We start from the raw sequence: 23,917 nt of genomic DNA, 5'->3' as shown, positions 1-23,917 counted from the left end.
ATCGCAACCGATAAAATAGTGTGGTTAATAATCTTTTTTTTCAAATCACTTATTCCTAAAAATGTTTGGGTATTCTTAGCCAGATTTCGTTGGCTCATTTTTCAATACACGGACACCATAAGAAAAATGTTGTCATAAGAAAATGGGAAGAATAAATATAATAATATTGATATATTTCATATCTTAAGACATTTTGACTGCTTTAGTGTTATATTTTTTGTTTCTTTTCAATACATTTTCAAGTATGAATTTGATAAAATAAATTTGAATGGCTTATGAGAAAACGAAGAGCTTTTTTCTATTCTTTTTTTTCATTTTTCTATTCGATAGTATCTTAGTTATAAGGTTGATACCTTTGCATTTTAATCTTCTCCAGCAAAACCCAGCAAAAAACTGCTACGCTTTCTCACAACGACAAAATTTAAAGCAACCTTCCTGTGTTTTGCAATTTAACAAAATTAAATGTAAAATAATACGACATATTCTCCGTGAAACCGCCATCGATTAATATCGAATGCAACACATCAACAGCGTTTCGCACAACCCAGATAGTATTCGATATACCAACACAATCGTCGCGAGTTATCGTGCGTTGGCCCAGCTCTAATTTACAAATAAAGCTAGCTATAACTATAAATTCCTGGTTGTGTTGTTGTTCTTTTTTTTCGTTCCGTTGCACAGCACGCTAAAATAAATATCCGAAAGGTAAATACGATCAGCTGAACAGCAGGTGATAATGCGGGAGATATATAATGAGTTATATGCGAAAGGAAAAGCGGATAAATCGTTGCGCGTGGCCAGCAAAAAATCTGGGCCACCTGAAGGCGACCGAAAAGCGATAACAAGATAAAAAACCTACGGCCGTGTACAGTGAAAACCAGAAAACTAGGAAATGCTAGTTAAACAGTGGGAAAACATGACGCATTGTTTGCATTCGTATGCGTGTGTGTTTGTGTGTGCGGGCTTCGCGGTGTGCGTGAGCGTATCTGTGTGGGCAGTAAAATAAGCGTTAATTAACCAATTTTACGTGAGGCGAGAAAATAGTTCTTTTATTTCGGCAATGCGTAATGTGCTCGAAATAAACAAAAACAAAATGAAGCGTTTATTTCATCAGCAGCGCACGCACACACACAGACGCAGTCTGTATACACCCGCCTATCGATATTAGCGATTGCCGATATCGCGTCCAACATATGCAATTACCACCGTTTTCCTGTTTTCCCCGTAAAAACGAAAGAAAAAACATTGTGTAACGTTTTTTTTTTCCCCGGAAAAACGAAAAACATGAAAATATGCAGCGAGTGTGGGATTTGTAAGCCCACACCACCGCTGATTTTTTGATATTTCTTGTTTTTGCTTTTCTGTAAGTCCATTTGCATTACATTTGAATTGTCGAGATCGAAGCGCTTCGAGGTTTTCGGATCTGCATACTCTATGTACATATATATATTCTACATAAAACCTGGAGAACAAAAAGTCCATCTTTTAATTCTCGTTTGCCTACACGTTCAGAAATAGTATACCTGTCTTATTGGGAAATCGTAACATCAACGGTTGATATTTGTTTGATCTTTAAACTATGTACGTTCGATAGTATGTATGCTTATCATGAATTTTGAAAGTTCCTCATCATATCGACCTGACTTATCCGCTGGAAATAATCTATTAAAATGAGTATATTAAAATCCTGAAATATGAAAGATTGGAATTTATCTTGGACATATTTCCAAATTTACAAAATAAATCCCAGATAAATATTTCTAGCTTAATTTAACAGTTTTTTAAGCACATCTTAAGTACCCACCCATTTTTGTATGGCAAATTGCTTATTTCATTTTAAATAATGTAATGGGTTAATAAACTAGAGTAAAAGGTATGTAAGCGTCGGAATAGAGCGGGAGTCCCCCAACAATTCGATCGGCAAACTAAATTGCTAGTAATTAAAAAGCTCTACTGCCTTACACCTGCTCAACTGAACTTTACATTTATAACCAGCATTAAATTAGACTTTTTTAAAAGATAATAATTAAATAAAATTTATTGCTTCGGAACAGCTACTTTTTGAGAGCTTCTATGAACAAAAAAATCGTTAAACAAATATGTTGGTTTTAAATTGTTAACCAAAAAAGGTCTTCTATTGCACATTAATATGGGGAAAGGGTATTGCAATTATGATATATGCAAATAAAAGTTGCTGTTTGACTATGAGTTTGCTAAAGTTGAATATTGAATTCAGAAATAGATTATTTAGTAGTCAGTCAGGCAAATAATCATTGTCAAACTAAATTTAAAGCTTATTAGGCAAACCAAATTGGAAACGATTAGCATACAAGTTAAACACAAATTAAAAATATATTTAAAAGCATCATATTTATTGTGGAATTTGTGAATCAGTTGTGTTTTTTAATTGATATTTAATTATCAACAAATTCACCCATTTTAATTTGTCTTTTAAAAATTTAATACAAACTATATTAAGCTATGATTACGGAAAAACAAATTGTAAACAATTTCTTGCGAGTTAAATATTAATAATAAATTACATAAAAATGAAAAGTTTATGTACAGTGAAGAATTCATTAGATTTATTTAAGTCATGGTTAATTATCAATAAATTTAAGAATTTTAGTAAAAACTCATAGCACTCCCTTAAGTATGTTTCCAAGTAAATCCCTAAATAAAAACCCCACTAATGGTATTTCACTGATCTTCTCTCCCTTGCAGTTAGATAAAGACCAGCCGATTCCAGAATGCTTTCGCTGCAGAACCAACGGCAACCGAAGACCACCGCCCTGGTGGACGACTACGAGATCTCGGACACGGTTCTGGGTCTCGGGATCAACGGAAAGGTGGTGCAGTGCACCCACCGCCGCACCAAACAGAACTATGCCCTCAAGGTGCTGCTGGATAATGAGAAGGCGCGCCGCGAGGTGGATCTCCATTGGCGGGTTAGCGGATGCCGGCACATTGTGAACATCATCGATGTGTACGAGAACACCTATAGCGGCAGGAAGTGCCTCCTGGTGGTCATGGAGTGCATGGAGGGCGGTGAGCTCTTCCAGAGGATTCAGGACAAGGCCGATGGTGCCTTCACGGAGCGCGAAGCGGCCCAAATAATGCACGAGATCTGCGCGGCGATAGACTATCTGCACAGTCGCGACATCGCACACCGCGACCTCAAGCCGGAGAACTTGCTGTACACCACCTCACAGCCGAATGCGACCCTTAAGCTGACGGACTTTGGCTTCGCCAAGGAGACATTCACCAATAACACGCTGCAGACGCCCTGCTACACTCCCTATTACGTGGGTGAGTGCTTCTGGCAGGGATTTCACATCATTTACTAGTTTTACAGCATGTCAATTACCGCATTAGTCACGAAAAATGACTTTTAAATTGTTAAAATCCGCTGTTCTCCTATTTAGAACTGTGCTTTGTCATTTTCGAGACCGGAAATTGCATGGCCTTAATTTGTTTTATATTTATATAGCTGAAAGCTGATAGTAAAAACTTAAATAGGTTTACTCTATGAATTTAGGCAGCTAGCTAATTGTTTCTAAATCTTCATAGATTCTTTCTATTGCACCATCGTTTTATAATTTATTGTGCGAACTTTCTTTATAGCCTCTTTAATTTTATTCAGCCTTGTTCCCAATCTCATTGCGAAAGAATTGTTCAAAAGTTGCAAAGTGCGACCCACTCACTTCGAAAGAAATAAAAAACATGTGGGAGATACGTTTGCCTATTAAATCAATCAATATATAAAATTCGAGAAGATTAATAAAAAAGACAAGTAATTTAGTCTTTACAGTAACTAATTAAAGAAGAGAAGGGTTATAAATATTACTTTATAAGATTCTGAAGTTTCGTATTTAAACAATACTTTATTTTTTGCAGCTCCTGAGGTCTTGGGTCCGGAGAAGTACGACAAGAGCTGTGACATCTGGTCGCTGGGCGTGGTGATGTACATCATTATGTGCGGATTCCCGCCGTTCTACAGCAACAACGGTATGGCCATTTCGCCCGGCATGAAGAAACGCATCCGCACCGGCCAGTACGACTTTCCCGATCCAGAGTGGACGAACGTGAGTCCAGCGGCCAAGGATCTCATCAAGGGCATGTTGAACGTGGATCCCAGCAAGCGTTTGCGCATCCAGGACGTCATGCGCAACAAGTGGATCGCCCAGTTCAATGCCGTTCCACAGACGCCTCTCTGCACGGGTCGGATGCTCAAGGAGGGCGAGGAAACCTGGCCGGAGGTGCAGGAGGAGATGACGCGCTCGCTGGCAACCATGCGCGTGGACTACGATCAGGTGGGTCTCGCTCCTGGCTGACATCTTCTTAGGGTTTTTGTTTTCTTAACCATCTGATTCTATTATATAAAATATAATAAGTGTGTACGCCTTGCGGTTCATTTGCTTACACAATAGGAAAATAGATTTCAATTTGTATACGCTTAGGCAATTAGCGAGTATACTGTTTTTTGCTCTCTTTTGTTTTAATCGTGATTTGAAAAGTCACTAATTATAAGAACTAACAAGGAACTCGGAGGTGAATGTGCCTAGAATACCTTGATTAATGCCGGATACTAAGGCAGACTTATAAGATGTTCGAAGCAATACAAGAAACAATAGTATGAATAAGAATTAGTTGATAATCACCGATCTCTGTTTCTCCCAGTATTGTTTAACTAATCCGTATCATTACCTATTTTTCAGATGCAAATCAAGGCGCTGGACAAGTCGAACAATCCGTTGCTCACGAAGCGCAGGAAAAAGATCGAGGAGATTTATGCGGCCAGTGCGACACGCAACTAATCGAGAAAGCCAGAGCAACTAACACGGCCAATCGCGGAGTGAGATGGGCGTAGGACGTAGGATGGGTGAACCATCGGTTTAACACTTAAGCGGAAAAGTTGTACAATGCTTTACAGAAACGATAACTACTACCTACTATACTACGACGAAAGCAAAAACTGCTATTAACTACTACGATAACAACAACCTTTACAAAACAACTTCTCCATGTTATGTTACGTTACGTTTTCTTATTCTTTTTGTCCATTATCTATGTATAATCCATTTCCAGTAAAGGGTTCTTAGGGTATTTTGTAGTCTGAAAAGTGCTCTATTTTTGAAAGGAAACTTAAAGCGTAAAATATCGAACTTAAGAAAAGCCAAGAGCAAGCCTAGCTAGCCAGCCGAATTTTCAATATGCCTCGGTATCGCGTGAAATTGTTTCGTTTTCGACTCTTTCTTTTTGAAACGTGTAATTTGTAACCGATTTTTTTTTAACGTGTACGTGACTTTGATTATAATTATATATGTATATGTATAACCGTGTGTATATGTATGTATGGTATATGTGAGGAGAAAAAAACAAACAATTATACAGCCAGTTGACGTTAGCATTAAACTGCGAAAAATTCAGTGTTGGTTATAACTTTTATTTGCTGACTCTGCAAGCGATATACCATTTTACCGTATAGCGTATTTGTAGTCTATAAACAACAAAATCCCCCAAATAAATAAAAAACAAATCATGCTTATTTTACTATGATTAAACAAGAAGGTGCTCTTAACTTTATTTATAGGGAAAATAAAATGGAAAATGTTGATTTTGATCTTTGGGTATTGCATGTTTTAGAAAGAGATGCAAGACTACAGATAGTTGAAAAATAAAGTTTTACGTTATATGTACATTGCGATGATAAAACTTGATATATCTGTAGATATATTTTGGACAGACCATTTTTAATAGCTTATTGTTAGGGCTAGTTCATCAAAGTTCTTTCAGTTTAGAAAAAAACCGTTTCTCTTAAATAAGCTGCTAATGTAATAGGATGTTATAAGTAATCCTCCATTCCAATTTAAAGCATATGTCGTTTGTTTTGTAGATATCTGAATAATAGAATGCAAACGAATTCAAAACCTTTATTTCCAGATTTCTTGAGCCCATAACTAAACCCATAGTGTCCCGATTTAAAAGAGGCCTACCTCTAAAAGCTTATTAATTAGTTCTCTGCATTATATTTAAATTTATATTTTTCCTGTTTGAGTAAGGGACGAAAACCCGATTTAATTACATTTTACCATTGCGTTTTTAAAGATATCCAACCAAAACAGATGCCTTAATTAGTTAGAATAATTCCCCATGGCTCCAACGAAAACTCAGTTAGGTTCAGCTTTTGCAGTGTCATTTATTTTCCATATCCAAGATCAACAGTGCTTCAACATGCTCATGGTAGCATACATATGTGCCATCTATATCATCAACTTTTGCTTTTCATGTGGGTGCGGAATAACCTGGGGATTGTGGGCGGGACATGGGGGCGGGGCCGTGGGTAAATGGGCGGGGAGGTGGTGGTTGCAAATAACAATTTGCCAAGAGAGTGTTACCCGACTAAAGGCTACGACTAAGACAATAGTTAACATTCACGTACATCCAATGCCATGCTATAACTACAGATTTGTTATTTTTTCTTTTCTTTTCATTTTTTTTTGGTTCGTCAGTGTCTCAAAAGGTTCGTGTTGTGGTTTTTGTCTGATTTACTTTATCGTTCTCACTTTTTTTTTTTTGTATTTTGCGTTTACCTTGACGTACTTTTAGTTGCGTGTTATATCAATTTACAAAATATGTGACAGAAAATTCGCTTAGAAAAATACATTTGGTTTGCTTTGCTTCCTGTCCTCGATTTTCTTAGTTACTCCGCTTGTATGCTGTAGTTTGTGTGCTCCGATGCTGTTTTGCTAGCCTTAATTTTAGTCTAATGGCAGATATCGAGATTCTCCTCTCGCTAATAGTTGAACTTTGTATTCCTGCATTCGTTTCCAATTCTCCTGGCTGTCCTTCGTCCATCTGTGATTATAACTTCCTCTCTACGATCCTCTTTCGCTATAGTTTTGTAAACTGAAGGTACATTTTTTTCAACAATCTCCCGATCGTTCCGATCGATCCGTTCTGATCCGTTCGATCCTTGGATCCTTCCTCCCATGCTCCCCGCCTAAAGGAAGCTGTCGCAGCTGTTCTCCGCCTCGCTGTTGGAACAATCCATGGCGGGCATTGAAGTGCCGCGTCGATAGGGCCGCGGCCTCTGCTGCACTTGCTGCTGATAAAGATGATGATGGTACCCATGGCCACTACTTGGCTCGCAGCTTGAGCTGGAGCTGCTCCCGCTATTGGAGCTCTGACCGCTGGGACTCATGTGGCTGCCACGTCGCCTGGAGGTCGATGGCGTTTCCGGCAGTGCGACGGCACTGAGGCGCGGGAAGTACTTGTACATCTCCAGCAGACTGGCCAGCTTCACGTGCGGCTTGTACTCCACATCCTCCAGCGATTGCGACGCTGAGCTGCTATTGCTTAGTGGCGTCCAGAAGGTGAGACCCAGTTGGGCCAAGTGACCACCCTGAAAGGCAAAAAAAAGGCTCAGTTAGTTGGGCAGAGTACGGGTGACAAAACCATTTTGAACCCACCATGATGTCCGTCTCCAGTTTGTCGCCAATCATGGCGCACTCCTCCGCCTTGACCTTGAGGAAATAGCAGGCGGCATTGAAGATCTCCGGATGCGGCTTCTCCCACGGCAGATCCGAGGACACCAGGATGCAGTCAAAGTAGCCGCGTACATGTAACTTGGCCACCTTTTCCCACTGCGCCTTCGATGGTCCATTGGTGATGAGGGCCAGGGCATAGCCCGCCTGGCGCATCCGCAGCAATAGTTGAACATAATCCGCCGGAACGGCCAAGTAGCGATAACGCAATTTCAGCCACTGCGGATAGATCTGCTCCGCCAGGTGCTTGTGGCGCGCTGGAAGCGATTCGCGCCACAGGTGGGTGCGCCACGAGTCCAGCGATGTCTGCGAGTTGTCCGGACAACGCCGGAAGGCCTTCAGGAAGTTCTGGGTGGACTGAGCGGCGTCATCTTTGCTGAACTGGTACTGACTCTCCAAAACGTCGGCAAGCTGGGATAAAATAAGAAAAAATATTGCTTTCATTTTTTTGCTTTTCAAACTTGAGCCAAAAATAAAAAATATAATATATGTAAAAACTTTACAGATATGCGTCAGACGTTATGTAATTAATGTGAAGTGGAAAAAATATCAATGAGCTTGATCTATACGCTTTATAGATATGATAATGTCGCAAAACTTTAGCCGTTGGAGATAGGACTATAAATACTGTTTATGATAAGAGGTAAGTTAAGTTAAATCTCTAAAAAATTAACCAGTCTTTCGTAAAAGATTATAAAATTTGTAAATAATAATGATAGTATCAGAACTAAAAATTGGGGGAAAGATTTTTTAATTTAGAGGAAAACTATTTAATTTGAGGGACTGCGAGGGATATCCCTATTTCCCCTTATTTGGATTTACCTTAATTTCGTGTACAACATAACAACTTAACACAGATAATAAAATTTGTCAAGTAACTGATTTTGATTATAGACCAAATATTATTATTGATTACAAAAAGACCGATTCAAATAATTAGTAAAACGTAAATCCCCACTATTACGTCCATAAATATCTCAATAAAACTTAATTCCAATCATCCGATCGAATCGAAACCAATTGATTAATCGTAAGTAATGCCGTTATCATTAGAGGATCGCATTGATCATCAAACTGCAACCGCCGTCGAACACATGTCATATCAATATTACATATATAATCCATAAATGGGTCTACAGTTATGGGCGCAAAGATAGCACGGAAACTTCCATTGATTATCTTTTTCCCCCAACAGTTGTGGGAAATACGCTTCAATTGTATTCAACTTTATTCATCAGAATCAAGAAAACAGTCAGTGAAAAAATAACAAGTTAAGCTTGATCAGCAAAAGTGAAAATCCCCTTATTGCCTCAAACCACTTGATACGTTTAATGAATTTCGGAAATAAAAATATACATAAATGGGTGCGGTTCCTCCAGATAGTAATTGAAAACAACTGAATAAATAAACTGTCTAAGCAAAGCGTTCCTAAACGTAAATGTGATAATAAAGTTATCTACCTGAATTAACACAGCCTAAAAGATTATTATATTATCAGTAATGAGAATAATAAGTAAGTACGTGACACACTTAACATTTTAACAAATAACTTTCTTTCTTTAAGGTAAGCTTCGTTTACGCTAAAATGAAGATAACACGATATTTATGGCCCAGCCGTACCAATATTTTCTTGATTTCAAAAGCTAAGACAACGCTTTTGTTTACCAAACTTTGCCGTAGATTTTCAAGAAAAAAGCTTTTAAAATTCAAAAACTAAAGACACAATTAGTTATGTAAAGGATATAGACAGTAAGATTCTCTAGATAGTCCCCAGTTTCAAAAGTAATTTTTAGTTACTAATTACTATTGCTTGAATTTTAAAGTGTAATCCACTACTCTTACATTTGATTTAAGATGCCAAAAGATACCATCTATCAGCAAGTATATTTTTAGCACCATTTAAATATTCTGAGTGTAAAGCTTTTCGGTCTCCTATTGTGTGTTATCATAGCTAAGATGTCAATAACCTCTTACAGTTCGTATGCCCATTGTTATATGTAAGTTATCATCAATTAATCTTTGAATTGTTTGGGTGCCATTCTTTGGAACTTATTTCTTTTCGTTATATTTTAGCTGCAGCACATAAAATGCATGTGATAGGAATCTATAAAATACCAAATAATAAAGTTTCCAAATTTTAAAAGTAACTCAGATGTAATTTGAGCTTTTTTTACTGATAACCTTATAGAGTGGCTAAACCTGTGGTAATATTTAAGTTGTAATCATTTTCTATCAACATTTGCCCATAATGAGGTCCTTTAAAACGCCTGTTATCATTCCTTAAACCGATGTTCCTCACTTTCAAGTGATACCTATTGGTACATTCGATTTATTTATGTTTTTTAAATATATCCCGTGGTTAAATTAAAGTTATGATCCTTTTGAGTGCCTGCTATCAATCCTTGAACCAAAGTTTCTCATCCTTCTAGAGTGCATATATGTATATACCTGGGGTTATATTTAAGTTATCATTATTTTCTATCATAATATCCCCATGAAATTATCCTTTAAAGTGCCGGTTATCATTTATATTTAAGCTATCATCATTTCCTATCGTAATATGTCCATTTTAAGATCCTTTAAGTGCCTGCTATGATTCCATGAACCAAAGTTTCCCAATTCCGACAGATACCTTTTGGTTTATTCAATTTATTTTTGCTTTTATCATGACGACAGCCTTCTAGAGTGCATGTACCTGGGGTTGTATTTAAGTTATCATCATTCTCTATCATAATAGGCCCATTAAATGATCCTTTAAAGTGTCTGTTATCATACCATAAACCAAAGTTCCACAATTCCCACAGATACTTTTTGGTTTATTCAATCTATTTTTGTTTATATCATGCCAACAGGCTTCTAGAGTGCATATACCATCATTTTCATTACTATATGCCTATGAAGTGATCCATTAAAGTGCCTGTTATCATACCATAAACCAAAGTTCCTCAATTCCCGCAGATACTTTTTGGTTTATTCAATCTTCTTTTTGTTTTTATCATGCCGACAGCTTTCTAGAGTGCATATACCATCATTTTCCTTATTATATGCCTATGAAATGATCCATTAAAGTACCTGTTATCATTCCTTGAACCAAAGTTTCTCAATTCCCACAGATACCTTTTGGTTTATTCAATCTTCTTTTTGTTTTTATCATGCCGACAGCCTTCTAGAGTGCATATACCATCATTTTCCTTATTATATGCCTATGAAATGATCCATTAAAGTACCTGTTATCATTCCTTGAACCAAAGTTTCTCAATTCCCACAGATACCTTTTGGTTTATTCAATTTATTTTTGTTTATATCATGCCAACAGGCTTCTAGAGTGCATATACCATCATTTTCCTTTTTATATGCCTATGAAATGATCCATTAAAGTACCTGTTATCATTCCTTGAACCAAAGTTCCTCAATTCCCACAGATACTTTTTGGTTTAATCAATTTATTTTTGTTTATATCATGCCAACAGGCTTCTAGAGTGCATATACCATCATTTTCCTTATTATATGCCTATGAAATGATCCATTAAAGTACCTGTTATCATTCCTTGAACCAAAGTTTCTCAATTCCCACAGATACCTTTTGGTTTATTCAATTTATTTTTGTTTATATCATGCCAACAGGCTTGTAGAGTGCATATACCATCATTTTCATTACTATATGCCTATGAAATGATCCATTAAAGTGCCTGTTATCATTCCTTGAACCAAAGTTCCACAATTCCCACAGATACTTTTTGGTTTATTCAATTTATTTTTGTTTTTATCATGACGACAGCCTTCTAGAGTGCATATACCCGGGGTTATATTTAAGTTAAGGCCTTGTAGAGTGCACTTGGTTCTTGGGATGGGGCGGGTAAAGAGGTAAACGCAAATAAACAAACGAATTTCGGGCGCGTGCTATCAGCTGAGCGTCCGGGTTTTTCGACTACGTAACAAACTGGCGGGCTGTAGTGGAAAATTTTCTAGTTGTGCTGCGCACTTTCACCCCCCGGAAAAGCGAGGCTTTGGCCGTTGGTGGGTTAAGTTGGGGGGGTTAAGTTGGGTCTCTTCCGGGTCAAGTTGGGCTAACCTAACTGAACTCACCTTTCTGATCGCCTTGGAATCGCCGGTCCGCGTGGGTATCAACGTGTTGTCCAGGTCAAAGTAAAAGGCTCGGATTTTCGCACATGTCGCATCGAAATGTGAATGTGTGGCTATCGTTTGCTTGCCGCAATGGAATTTGCTAGCTGCCATGGGAGTCGCAGCGCGGGGGGTGAAAATAAGCGCGGGGGGCGGGAAGGAAAACTTTGGATGAATTCAATCCGCCAGCGGATTTGCGATTCGAAATTTGGCGCCAAACGATACGATACGAAACGTTCCGAGTTGCAGCACTGCAACGTTTTTTTCGTTTTTATTTTTTCTTTTTGATTTCCAAAGCGGACCTACAAAAGTTTCCGCTTCTCGCGCGGCGGAGTTAAAACGGCAACTGAATCGAAACGAGAAAAAAAAAACGACGAAACGGAACGGGAGCGGTCGCGGTCGCAGTAAGGTCGAAAGAGGGGGTGGGCGGGGGAGCGGAACAGGTGAGTGCGGGTGTGTGTGTGTGGCGTGTGGACAGAGTGAGAGCGGAGCAGCGACTGAAAACTGAAAGAAAGTGCGAGCGCGCACGGGCACACAGTGCGGCGGAAAAGTCTGCGCCCCACAAGCTTTATATTTTCAGACTTTCGAATGTGATCCATATCTTTACTTACAAAGCTGTTACATTAAAAAGCTCTATTTATAGGTCACATAATATAAAAAAAGGAATGAAGAAAATAAACTACCAACTAAAAATTATTATTTTATAAAAATATTAAAAACAAGCTTAGTTTATAAATCACATTGCTACAAAGAAAACTACGAAATAAAACATAAAAAACAAGCTTATTTTATAAATCACATATTTGAAATTTTGTGTTAGAACTTAAAAGCATAAAGCTAAATAACTAATATGTATATAAAACATGAATTTTGAATGATTTTAAGTCTTTATTTTTACACATCAAATAATGGTATTGTCTTGTAAACACAATTGGTGGTTTGATTAACTGTAAAGTAGATCTATTAATAAAGCCAGAAAGAAAACTAAAACACTATTTCAACAACAGGCAACACATAAATAATGATTCATTAAATACTTTTAAAGTAAATAAAGAATATACCATCTGTAATTTAAACAACTGGGCCACATACTTTTCGGCGGCACTGTGCAAAGTGTGCCAAGTGCTATTTAGGCGCGAGAGCGAAAGAGAGCTGGCGACCTCGCGCAGAGTTGTCTCTATGCGCCGTTAGTCGACCGTGAGTGGAAGAGAGAGCACAATAGAGGTGGCGGGGAGGGACTGGTTGCTTTGCTGCTCTCCACTCCGAATTTAAAAATAATCAAGGCACTTTTATTTCCTGCTTGTTTTTGCATTTTATTTATAAATTTTATAAATATAAACAAACTAAAGCAAAAGCAACAGTCCTTTGTTTACCAAAAATATGAAATGATTAATAACTGCAAGTGCTTTGCAGCACTGGTAGCCGATAAATCGATAGTCTGCGATAGCCGTAGCTATCGGGTGGCAACGCTGCATTTTTTATTCAACCAGGTGGCAAGTGATTAGCCCACGGATTTCTGAAATTTTTATATTTTTTTTTACGTTTTTCGGCGGTTTTGAAGATTTTTAAAGATGAGCGCTGCAGAACCAACTGTGGAATTGTTTGCGGCAGGTGGGCGAATATCAACAACACCTGAAAAGTGCCTTAAACAGCTGTTTTCTTGCAGAAACCGTTTTGAAAGCGGACCAGGAGGTGGCCGAGGCTTTGGCGGCCAGTAAGAGCACGGTTTCCGCCGGAGAGGCGGATCCGGAGGTCAAGGAGAAGCCCGACACGCCGGAGGATGAGCTCATCTCCATGGAGACGCTGCGCGCCTCACCTGTCCAATGGCCGGAGCGATGTGAGTGTAAAAAACGTGTGCCCCTCCTCGCTTGGCGCCATTTTTAACGCCTTTTTGTTTTGTTTTGGGTGTTCTAGTTCCCGGAATGGACGAATTCCTCACCACGAGCGATACGCCCATCTATACGCGCAACACAGACTACGCCAACAACCTGACCAGCGAGGACCTGGCCAAGATCAATCGTGAGTAGCCCATGTAAACATCATATGGGGGCAGGTTTACCTAGTACAGGGATCCATTGATTGGGTTCTACATGTTTAAATATCATAATATATAAGGTTCTCAAACTGTTTTCAATGTATTTCGTAGAATACGACTACTTAGTTGTGTATTTTGAGTTCGGGATCCAATAATACATATACATATAATAATAGGAAAGCTTAAGATACCTTCTGTTTAGTAAACATATGTAGTTATCAGTTCTATTAAGTATAATTTGATTTATCAACTTGTAGGCACTTTCTTATATACCCAAAGTCCTTTTCTTGTTTTAGATTAAGCTGGGAAGAAAACGACTACCTAATATAGAAGTCGGATTTTAAGAACTAGGAAACTCTAACTTTGGTTACCTTATATATAATATACACATGTTAAAAATAAGTAAAGAACAACTTAGAGTTGGAAGCATTCCATGTTTCTGTATAAAATCCAAGGAAACTCCATTAAATACTTTGTACCTCCCCATCCAGAACTATCCCTACTCAGTCCCGAAGAGCTGATCGATAAAATAAAGTCAATGCATGATGAGATCTATCAGCTGGGCCTGCGTGAGGCAAAGGAGATGACCCGAGGAAAGCTGCTGGGCATCTTCGATCGAGACCGCCTTCCCAAGCGGCAGCCATGAGTAAGGATCATTCGATCCCAGTTAATGGGACTGCAGAAGATCTCGTCGGTGTCTAATTAAGAACTTAGCCGTAATTTAAACTGTACATAAAGCTATTTTTATAGTAAGTAATGCATGTTGAGAAATGTATCACCATTTTACAAAGATAAAAACTCGATTGAACAGTAACTAACGTTTATTTCCATTAAAGCATTTTGGGTCCTACGTCGACAGTACAGTGATTGTATTACAGATACATTTGAGGAGTCTGAGGATAGATCAAGTTGAAGTTGAAGGAGTTGCGAGGAATGCGAGTGGAACTGTGGTGGTGGAAAAGAAGGACTGGGAGTGGTGGTGAAGGCACAGTAGAGTCCGCTATGCAGGGATTTAAACGCAACAAATAACTCTGTCTATGTGGGATTCGATGGATCGTTTATGGTTCGGTTTCAAATTATTATATTTCCTGGGAACTATTTTAGCAGTCTATGCCTGATATTCCTTATTTTATTAAATGCTTTTAGAAAAGGTTTAGTCTATTTAACTTGGCATTACCTATAATATCATGAATGGACTTTGGTTTTCAAACAGAATCATATTTAGTGTTCGAATATCTTAAAATAGATTGATTCTTCGCATGACCTATGACTTTTTAGACGATTTAAAGGTTCTCATTTGAAGCGGAACGTAAAAAAAAGTCTGTAATAAATATTTACGACAAAGAATGTTGTACTTTGACACGATAACTATAAACTTATTTGTTTTATAAATTATAATCAAATATCAGGCATGTTAAAAGTGCAATGATCTAAGGATAGTTCCCAGTGTAACCACCAGTCATTCCTCGCGATCCATCCAGATGTGGGTAAGTGTGTTGGTGCTGGGGGGTGTTTATATCCTGTTTTCCGTGACATATATCCTGTAACCTGTATCGATTAAAACTACTCCTGCCACTGCATTCCGAATCGCTGCTCGAAGGTGATCCGGTTGAAGACACCCGCATCGGCCAACTGCAAGGGATCGGTGTAGTACGCAAATCGCCTGATATCCAGCATGGCCAGATCGAACATCTGCTTCCAGCTGGTCAAATCCGTGACGCTCATGTGGATGGGCAGCTGGGGATCCGGAATATCAATGGCCGCCTGCAGTCGGTCAAAAGCCTCGGCAATTGGTCCCACCGACAGATTAACCCAGTATTCCGCCGGAAAGCGCTTGTTCTCACAGAATGGCGCCCCCTTGCGCATGATGAAGACCAGCATGAGGATCTCGTAGCGCTCGGAGCTTTCGTAGAATCGCTTGGTGCGTGTCTTCTCCACAAAATCGATGAGGAGGATCAATGGAGTGTAGTTCTGGAGGTGCATCAGCAGCTCCCGATCGGTCCAAAGGTAGCGACCGCCCTTCACGGTCAGCAGGCTCATGTTGCTGGTGAGTTGTTGGTGTTGCTGGTGCTGCTGGTGTTGCTGCTGCTGGTGCTGCTGATGATGTTGCTGTTGCTGCTGATGGTGTTGCTGTTGCTGCTGATGGTGTTGCTGCTGCTGGTGGAGTTGCTGTTGCTGCTGATGTTGCTGTTGCTGCTGATGTTGCTGTGGCTGCTGATGTTGCTGCTGCTGGTGAATGCCGCCTGCGGATGGGGCTGGAGTTCCGGTGCTCGTTGCCACCTGGCTGGGCATGGCGACCACAATGCCCGTCTGTCTCTGGCAGCCAATCTCCTCCACCATGTGCGCTGCGATGACGGCAGAATGCAATTAGGGCGAGTGCCTAAACCAGGCCAAGGTCGCTGCGTGGGCCGAACAGCCACCACCCCCCCTGCGCCGATGTCAAACCACCACCCACTCGTGTTACTTGTTGCAAATAACAAACAGCAATCGGGGGATGGTCAAAGGCCCTGCCGTGGCAAATGCAATCAACTTACTGCGTGCCCCAATCAAAGCGCCGGAAATTATATGAGGCGGATGGATGGTTCAGCGGGTCGTCTGCGGGACCGGACTTGGATCGGGGTTATGGATGGTGGGCCCCCAGAAGCTATGGCTGTCTCCTCCTGGCAGCTCTGCGTGTGTGCCGTGCGCCCTGGACGATAGTTGCCACGCGAGTGCCTCCCCAAGTACGAAGTCGGAGCCACTCGGACCCGCATTCTCGCTGCACTCGGCCTGAATTTTCGGACTCGGCTGCGCCACCCGATGGGGATGTGGCTAGGCATACAGGAACTCGGCTCGTTTGGCAATGAACTTATTGGATGCGTACTGCGCTGGCTGCAATTCGCAGATTTGTTGCCAAGCAGACCGCCAACTATAAAATATACGTATCCCTACAGAGTTGTTCAATAAAAATATGTAAAAAATAGTTACATATATAGCTGATAAGAAAGCTAGCAAACTATAGGTATAATATTATAGTTTGTTTAGTCCTTAACTTTCGTGGAACATTAAAATAACATTAATACATATATGTTTTAATAGCATGTGTACGTTTTGTAATTTAATATTCTTATGGTCATATGACATTTGTTTAAATATATATATATTGACTGCATTTGATTTAAAAATGTATGCAAGCTAAAGGATGTATGTATAATAGTCTCTCCAGTCATTTGAACTTTAAGAATTCATATGCCATAGGTCCATTACAAACGCTCCTAAAGCTATTAGCTTTTATTATTTATAATATTTTCGGTTGAAACGTAACCCAACGATATTTGATTTGATTAAAAGCTCATCAGCTTATCACCAAAAGGATTTCAATTCCTGATAAAGTTTATATCTTCCCATATGCATAAACCGTTTCCTAAAATCAATCTTGATCCGAAATAAACAAGGAGGATATATTTAAATATATATGTATTTTTAAACATATCTAAATTTATTCATATTTTTCCCCCAAAGAAATTCAAACTTTGTTTCTTCTATAATTAAAATACATATTGTATACATAACAAAAATGTTTTCTATAAAAAAAAATGCAAATACAATGTACACATAGCACAGCATTATTTATTTTCATTAGGTTTTATAAAAAAATAATCGTCCCCATTAATTCCTATACAAAAAATACAGCCAATATCAAAAATACTTAGATAAGCACATCCTAGGGATGTGTAAACTTCCAAAATTTTTTTAAAAAACAACCACATATAAGCTAGAGTTTGGCCAGCCTCTGATCGAACTCTTTCTTGTGCTCGTTCTTTAGATATTTCCGCATTCCGACTAGCATGTAGCGCATTTTGGGTGCGGAAAGGATCTCTAGGAGTATCGTCATCAGGGCCTGGAAGCTCTCATCGCTGCCATTTTTGTATTCCAGCAGGGCTTTGCCGAAGCGGCGGAATTCATCCTGGTTGACCAAGCTGCGTAGCTGAAAAATATGGTACATACGATTAGAAGTAGAACGAAATTCTCCAATATATATCTCTCATACCTCTCGCAAAAAATCGGCCCTTGATTCGGGTGCCTCTTTAACCTGCGAACTGCTCGGCTCCACCTTGATGTTCTCCACTAGTTTGTACCGCTTTTTGGCCACCTGACTGGAAGACTCCTGCGGCGTTGGGGAACTTCGCTCCCGCTTATGAATCTTTACCAAGTCAGAGGAACCACTTTTGCTATCCATGCAGCAGTTGAAGTCGATACTCTGGAAAGGGGGAATCGTATCTTAAGCAACAATGAAAGATTCGATGGAGTCTCGTGCTTACCGAGACATTGGAGTCCAGGCGGCTCATAAAGTCCATGGCATTGGGCGCCGCACCACCACCCAGTTTTCGTCCAGCGGCACTGGCATAATCGGCGGGCGTCCACGTCTTTATGGAATTGGCCATCTCCACTTTGCTATAAAGGAAAATACTAAATTATTGATGGGGTCAACACAATATGTAAAGCAGCGAAAGGCTATTATCCTTAGCAGTTATAAACAAAAATCTGTTTTACTAGGATGTCCTTTAAAATGTATATGATTAGTAGACGGTAGATTTTACATGAAACCGTTTTCTTTAAATACAATTTTTTTTATAAAGTCATAATTCGATATAAGCTTAATCTAGTTATGGTTTTGTATAAAAATTTTATAACCAATTAGGAATGGCTGAAAATGGTATTAAAAAAAAAGGCAATTTTCCATAAAATCCGACGTCAAATAATCAGATTTCAATGAGGTGGGTTAAATATCAGTTTTAGTAACCCCTTCCCTTAATTTCAAAGCTCTTTCGAATCAGATAAGCCCATTGTCAGATTAGCAATCCTCCAATTATAATACCATCAGGTATAATACTACAAAACCCAGTAATCTCAAATCAAAAGGGAACATACATGGCTGTTTCATGGGCTGCTTTGAAGGTGGCATTGGAGCCGGGCTCCCGTTTAATTTTGGGAATGGCAGCCAGTGGCTCATCCTCGGTTTTGCAAACCGTTTCCAAGGGCGGCTCCGCTTCCCGCTCATCCGGCTGTTTCATCTAAAGATTTTAGGGTACTTCATTAACACCATGGAATAGAATAAATCCCTTTTGTAGACTCACATTGGCCTCGGCGTTCTTGAAGAACTGGCGCAGCTCCCTGACGATGGGGCCAAAGGGCGAGCACTGCGGTCGGTCACCCAGGTGACCCCGAATCCACTTGGACAGCTGTTGCACCTGAGAGGCGTCCTTGAACCGCGAGTCGCATAGCAGAATGGCGCCATAGTCGTTGCGATGCCGGATAACACGACCGATGGCCTGATTCACCGCCCTCGTGGCATCTAGATTGTACCATTCCTGACCACTTAGTAGCTGGTTCTCCCGCGTTCTATTCGCCTCCAGATAGCGACGCTTCAGTATCACCTTGGGATCCTTGAGCGGTGGAAAGGGCAGGCCCGTGATGATAACCGCCCGACCATTGCGATCGGCAAAATCCAGACCCTCGGAGACTTTGCCTCGACACACGGCCATGAAAACAGCGCCCTTGGAATCACGTATCGCCTGGTAGAACTCCTCCATCGTGCTGGTAAACTGATCCTTGCTGCGCGGCTCCAGGAAGATCGGTTTCTTGCCCGATATGTCCGCCCACAATCCACTCGCCTGCCAGGCGTCCACGCACTTGTTCAACATGGGATACGACGGGAAGAAGACAAGCAGGCCGTCGGGCACTATTCGCGATACATTCAGAATGGTCTGGCCCAGGGAGCTGATGTACTTCGGATTATCACTGCAAGGAATTAAATATAAAGGTTAAAGAAATAGGATATGATTGATTAGGTGTAAATAAGGCTCACCGGTTGGTATAGTTGGATATCAGTTGCTGGCGATCGGGTCCAGTGCCGATGATCTTGACGTACACCTGCGACTGGTCGACGATGTGCGGATTCTCCAGATGCTGGGCCACTGGAATGGCCAGCTCGGCGATCAGCGGCTTGAGCGGAGCCAGTGTGCCGCTGGTGAGGATTACGCTGCGCACCTGGGTGTTGAGCAGCTGTTCCATTCCGAAGCCGGGGTTGAAGCACCAGAAGTTGATGATTTTGGCCGCCTTACTGGAGCTACTTGCTGCCGCAATCGATCCCTTGCCCAGCCAACCGCCCTGTTGCTTGGCACCCTGCTGCTTTCCATGGCCCTGCTTGGACTCCTCCATCTGGACGTGCACCTTGAAGCTGGCGTACACCTTGCTCATCACGTCCTCCTTGTTGGCGAACACAATGGTCAGCAGATCGCTGAGCATCGTGAAGGTGCCGCCTTTGCGGATGCTCATCTGCTGGGAGGCCACCAGGAGGTACTGCACCAGTTTGTCCAGCAGGGACACTATCGTGGCAACATTGCCGTAGGAGAACTGGAAAGAAGGTACTGCGTTAATTTTACCAATCAAGGAATGGGTTATAATTGTATTTCCTACGCTTGTGAAACAGCTTCCTTCAAATATGATTACTTATGAATTTGTTGTTTTTTCTGTGAGATTTATAGCCTGACAGATAAGCAAATCAAGTACTTAAACTGGTTAAATGCTGTTAAATCCTACGAAAAACCTATTTTGTATTAAGTCTCTTAAATAAAATCAAATTAATGAAAAATATATGTTCTAAATGATTAGAATTTCTATCTTAACTCCTTACAAAATTTAAATTATTATGAAATCTGGTTAAAAATGCAAAGGAAACTGCAAAGATTCACCTTATTAAATATAAAAATTACAAATTTATGTGAAACCAAAGAACCCACTTAGGATTCACTGCATCTTACATTCGCCTTGCCGAGCAACTCGTACATCATGGAGGCGGGAAAGGTGGTTCCGTCGATGGCGTTGTCCACCACGACGGCATCGATGGCCTTCTCCAGCTCCAGCAGCATCTCCTTGAGCAGCGTGAGGTCGTCCAGGGTGAAGTCCTTGGGCTCATCGCCGCCCATGTCCTGCGACTCACCGCTGGCAAAGACCTTCATCACATGCGTGACGTCCTCGATGGCCATGGCCACATCGGAGGACTTAATCTGCACCGAGGCGGACTCCTCGCAGATCTTCTCGATGTTGTGGGCCTCGTCCAGGATCACAATGGTGTTGCCCAGCTCGATTTTGTTGGCCTTGCGAGCCTTTGGATCGAGTAGGTAGTTGTAGGGCATGAAGGTGATGTCCGCCTGGGCAACCAGTTCCCTGGATGCGAAATACGGGCAGATCTTTAGGCGCTGGCCCACTTTGACCAGGTCCTCAATGTCCATAATGGTGGGTCCCCGCAGATCCGGGTGATCCTTTCGCGACTCCACGCGCATTTGAAACGAACAGGTCTTGGAGTGCACCCGCAGCTTGCACATGTTCGTCTTGTTGGAGTTGCCCTGCTCCCTCATGACCTCCGGATGGATGCACAGCTGATCGCGGGAGCCCAGGACCACGGATCGCATATTGGAGTAGGCCGTCCGCTTGAGTTCCCGCATCGCCTGGGTCAACTGGGAGTGGGTGCGCGACGCGTAGATGACCTTGGGCACGCCCCAGTTATTCGCACGACCCACGGTCTTGGCCAGCTCGGAGAGATCCCCACCAGGTGCTCCTCCTCCGAAGCCAGGTAGGTCTGCCTTCTCCATCTTGATCATCTGCTGCTGGTGCTCCGACTGGCGGGTGCGGATCCAGGCCAAGGAGGAGCACAGCAGGCTCAGGGTTTTGCCCGTGCCCGTGGGCGATTCCAGGACTCCATTGGTGCCGTCACGGAGGCACTGGATCACCTTCTCCATGTAAGCCCGCTGCACCGGATACGGCTCGAACGGGAAGTGCACCGGAATGCCGGCTATCAGGCTCTCGGGCATTGTTTATAGCTAAAGTATTTATTTACTTGTTTACGCGCCAAAGCGGACTGAACATGTGTTGGCACTCGATAACGATAGCTGCAAGTTCTGTGCCCGCTATCGTTATCGACGGAATACAGTGGGCTTTGAATATGTTTACTATCGGTGGGGTACTTTAATTGATCTTGTTAAAATTAAAAAAAAAAGTTTAAATAATTTTAAAGCTTAAACCATTCAATGCTATGAAATTAAAGGGTTAAGTTTAATATATAATCTAAAGATAATGTAATGACATCTTTCAATTGCAATATTGAAATTATAGCTACAAACATAGCTGTATGTCCGATTTTAATAAACTTTAATTCCTAATTCTTAAATATTAAAAAAATGTATTTAGCATATTCCTTATATGGGCTAAATCAAGAAATAAACATATTTTCCTAATATTTTACTGTTTTTTCTCCTAAAAATAATTAAGATGAAGAATTCCTCTGACCATGACTTGCTACAGAAATATATTTCAAATATTGTAAAAAACTAAAATTATATTCCGTGGACAGCGATGTATTAGAAATTCACCATTTTTGCCTTCCAAAAAGGGCGAATTTGGTTGGGTGATAATATTCCTCAATGAACTGCTTTTTTTTGACTTGAAATTCCTGCTTCCGATGTATGGATGCCAAAATCCAGAAAAAATACGTTTTACCCGAAATCTAAATCAGTTCCCAAGTGTCGTTAATTTTCAAAAGTGTTTTGAAAAGTATGCTGTGACTTCACCGTTTCACTATTTGCCTAGGCTGTGAACTTTTCATGATCATTCTAATACCAACATTCGTACAGACTAGTACAAAAAAAATCCAATGAGAGCTTAGTTGTTTTCTATTTTTTATTAAGCGATGCCCAGTCAAATCAGGGACTTGCGGTTCGAGTCGTTCGATTTTAACGATCGAGAATTCATTAAAAAAATAACTCCCTCTGGATTAACCACTACTCGAAAGCTTCCTCTAAAGCGTGGGCTTGAAGTTAACTGGGATCTTCCAGAACATGAAAGTAAAACGACCTGTTCTCTTTAAGAACTTTGCACTTTCCTTGTCGATATGGATCACAGTAGCCCGGTTCTTTACATTGAGATTCCAGTCGTATTTCTCACATTCGGGGTCTATAACGGGTTGCTCGACCCTCCATTTATCCGTTTTCAGTCCTTCGTTCTGGTTTTCTATCATCTTGAAATAGTTAGATAGGGGTTCCTTGATCACCATCGGAAGAACGACAGATACGCGCTTCAATTTAATTTGAGGAATGACAGGGGGGACTGCTTGTGAGGAAAACACGGTGTGGTTCTTGGTCTCTTCATCTGCTCCTGAGGTCACCACGTTGCAGGAACTTCCCTGAGCAATGGATGCCACGCTCGCATCCACTTTCGGAGCTTCCATGGCTTCCACAGCTTCCTCGTTCTCCTTGGCCATCGGCACCACGTTGGCTATCGATTTGTGGACCATGTCCTTCGAACGAGGAGAGTCGATTTTCGGAAAGTCACTGACCGAAGAAGGGTAATCGCTTGAACTGCGGATGATGTCCTTAGAGCAGCAAGGAGAGCCACAACTTGAATAATCGCTGCCCGACATCGTTGATCCAATGGAACTGGACTGCGTCGCCGGAATAGATTCGATCGAATCATTTGGGTTGAAAGAATCCATTGGGAGGGTAAATGAGAAATTTGGACCGAAAAATATATGCGAGTACAAAAATGTTATCGAAATAAAAGATACACAAATTTCCTTAAAAATTTTTCTCTTAAAACACCAAAATCTAATTGTACTGGTCTGTTCGAATGCTTTTGTTAGAATGAGCCTGAAAAGTTCACAGCCTAGGCAACTAGGGAAACGGTGAAGTCACAGCACACTTTTCACAAACTTTTTGAAAATGTAAGACACGTGGGAACTGAATTAGTCTTGGGTAGAATGTTGTTTCTCTGAATTTTCGCACCCATACATTCAGAGCAGGAATATTAAGTATTAAGAACCCGCTCTCCATCGATAAGGATTTTCACAAATTGGCCAGTGTAAGGACCAAAAAACACAAAGGAAATGTTGTTCCTTGTTGGACCGTGATTTTTAAAGTTTTAGATGAAAAACTTGTATCCTGGTTATCAGTGGTCACGCGAATTCTTGAGAAATCGCTGTCTATGAAGACTATATAAAAATTTTTTATTTTTTCACGACTTTTATAATTGTTGATTGCATATGTTTGAAACATATATTTAAACCCTTCCAGGGGGTATTTTGATTTCAATAAGAAGTTTGCAACCCAGTGAAGGAGACGTTTCCGAAAGTATATATATTCTTGATCAGCATGACTAGACGAGTCGATCAAGCCATGTA

The 23,917-nt window shown here is 40.7% G+C and overlaps 5 protein-coding genes across 6 annotated transcripts; 2 read left to right on the top strand and 3 right to left on the bottom strand.

Annotated features, from left to right (window-relative positions):
• The first annotated feature begins 567 nt into the window (after positions 1–567).
• On the top strand, positions 568–5,542 carry LOC119558163 (MAP kinase-activated protein kinase 2). Its single transcript, XM_037871425.1, has 4 exons — positions 568–705; positions 2,725–3,309; positions 3,898–4,313; positions 4,719–5,542. Exons 2-4 carry the CDS (start codon positions 2,751–2,753, stop codon positions 4,815–4,817), a joined length of 1,074 nt encoding a protein of 357 aa, XP_037727353.1. The 5' UTR covers positions 568–705; positions 2,725–2,750; the 3' UTR covers positions 4,818–5,542.
• Positions 5,543–6,179: 637 nt separating this feature from the next.
• Positions 6,180–12,258, bottom strand: LOC119558164 (N-acylneuraminate-9-phosphatase). Its single transcript, XM_037871426.1, has 3 exons — positions 11,634–12,258; positions 7,473–7,958; positions 6,180–7,405 (listed from the first exon to the last, which is right to left on the bottom strand). The coding sequence occupies exons 1-3, from the start codon at positions 11,781–11,783 to the stop codon at positions 7,004–7,006; spliced, it is 1,038 nt and encodes a 345-aa protein (XP_037727354.1). The 5' UTR covers positions 11,784–12,258; the 3' UTR covers positions 6,180–7,003.
• An 865-nt stretch (positions 12,259–13,123) lies between these two features.
• On the top strand, positions 13,124–14,518 carry LOC119558166 (protein lin-52 homolog). Its single transcript, XM_037871429.1, has 4 exons — positions 13,124–13,280; positions 13,336–13,506; positions 13,584–13,688; positions 14,196–14,518. The coding sequence occupies exons 1-4, from the start codon at positions 13,241–13,243 to the stop codon at positions 14,348–14,350; spliced, it is 471 nt and encodes a 156-aa protein (XP_037727357.1). The 5' UTR covers positions 13,124–13,240; the 3' UTR covers positions 14,351–14,518.
• On the bottom strand, positions 14,508–16,401 carry LOC119558165 (general transcriptional corepressor trfA). The gene is made up of 2 exons (XM_037871427.1): positions 16,239–16,401; positions 14,508–16,049 (listed from the first exon to the last, which is right to left on the bottom strand). Exon 2 carries the CDS (start codon positions 16,042–16,044, stop codon positions 15,268–15,270), a length of 777 nt encoding a protein of 258 aa, XP_037727355.1. The 5' UTR covers positions 16,045–16,049; positions 16,239–16,401; the 3' UTR covers positions 14,508–15,267.
• An 892-nt stretch (positions 16,402–17,293) lies between these two features.
• LOC119558161 (regulator of telomere elongation helicase 1 homolog) lies at positions 17,294–21,615 on the bottom strand. 2 transcript variants are annotated; one of them, XM_037871423.1, is made up of 7 exons: positions 20,508–21,615; positions 19,553–20,100; positions 18,822–19,485; positions 18,616–18,758; positions 18,006–18,138; positions 17,735–17,944; positions 17,294–17,671 (listed from the first exon to the last, which is right to left on the bottom strand). In XM_037871423.1, exons 1-7 carry the CDS (start codon positions 21,555–21,557, stop codon positions 17,459–17,461), a joined length of 2,961 nt encoding a protein of 986 aa, XP_037727351.1. In that variant the 5' UTR covers positions 21,558–21,615; the 3' UTR covers positions 17,294–17,458. The 2 variants fall into 2 exon arrangements, with proteins under 2 accessions (XP_037727351.1, XP_037727352.1); XM_037871424.1 differs by lacking the exon at positions 20,508–21,615 and adding an exon at positions 20,164–20,224.
• Between the last annotated feature and the right edge of the window lie 2,302 nt (positions 21,616–23,917).

This window comes from Drosophila subpulchrella, chromosome X, assembly GCF_014743375.2.
Source record: "Drosophila subpulchrella strain 33 F10 #4 breed RU33 chromosome X, RU_Dsub_v1.1 Primary Assembly, whole genome shotgun sequence".
Classification (NCBI taxonomy): Eukaryota; Metazoa; Arthropoda; class Insecta; order Diptera; family Drosophilidae; genus Drosophila; species Drosophila subpulchrella.
The sequence above is the reverse complement of the archived record's forward strand: the minus strand, read 5'-3'. Positions and strand labels throughout refer to the sequence as shown.

Bases quoted from the DNA above. Each gene is read 5' to 3' on its own strand.
- LOC119558161 (XM_037871423.1), bottom strand. From the start codon at position 21,557: ATGCCCGAGAGCCTGATAGCCGGCATTCCGGTGCACTTCCCGTTCGAG. The intron at 18,139-18,615 runs GTATGTTCCCTT...TTTCCTTTATAG, and splicing joins GCAGCCCATGAAACAGCCAT to CAAAGTGGAGATGGCCAATT. The intron at 17,945-18,005 runs GTAAGCACGAGA...CCCCCTTTCCAG, and splicing joins GCCTGGACTCCAATGTCTCG to AGTATCGACTTCAACTGCTG.
- LOC119558166 (XM_037871429.1), top strand. From the start codon at position 13,241: ATGAGCGCTGCAGAACCAACTGTGGAATTGTTTGCGGCAG. The intron at 13,281-13,335 runs GTGGGCGAATAT...GTTTTCTTGCAG, and splicing joins TGTGGAATTGTTTGCGGCAG to AAACCGTTTTGAAAGCGGAC. The intron at 13,507-13,583 runs GTGAGTGTAAAA...TGGGTGTTCTAG, and splicing joins TGTCCAATGGCCGGAGCGAT to TTCCCGGAATGGACGAATTC.
- LOC119558163 (XM_037871425.1), top strand. From the start codon at position 2,751: ATGCTTTCGCTGCAGAACCAACGGCAACCGAAGACCACCGCCCTGGTG. The intron at 3,310-3,897 runs GTGAGTGCTTCT...TATTTTTTGCAG, and splicing joins CTACACTCCCTATTACGTGG to CTCCTGAGGTCTTGGGTCCG. The intron at 4,314-4,718 runs GTGGGTCTCGCT...CCTATTTTTCAG, and splicing joins TGCGCGTGGACTACGATCAG to ATGCAAATCAAGGCGCTGGA.
- LOC119558165 (XM_037871427.1), bottom strand. From the start codon at position 16,044: ATGGTGGAGGAGATTGGCTGCCAGAGACAGACGGGCATTGTGGTCGCC.
- LOC119558164 (XM_037871426.1), bottom strand. From the start codon at position 11,783: ATGGCAGCTAGCAAATTCCATTGCGGCAAGCAAACGATAGCCACACAT. The intron at 7,959-11,633 runs GTGAGTTCAGTT...ATTTTATCCCAG, and splicing joins ATTCCAAGGCGATCAGAAAG to CTTGCCGACGTTTTGGAGAG. The intron at 7,406-7,472 runs GTGGGTTCAAAA...TTTGCCTTTCAG, and splicing joins AACTGGAGACGGACATCATG to GGTGGTCACTTGGCCCAACT.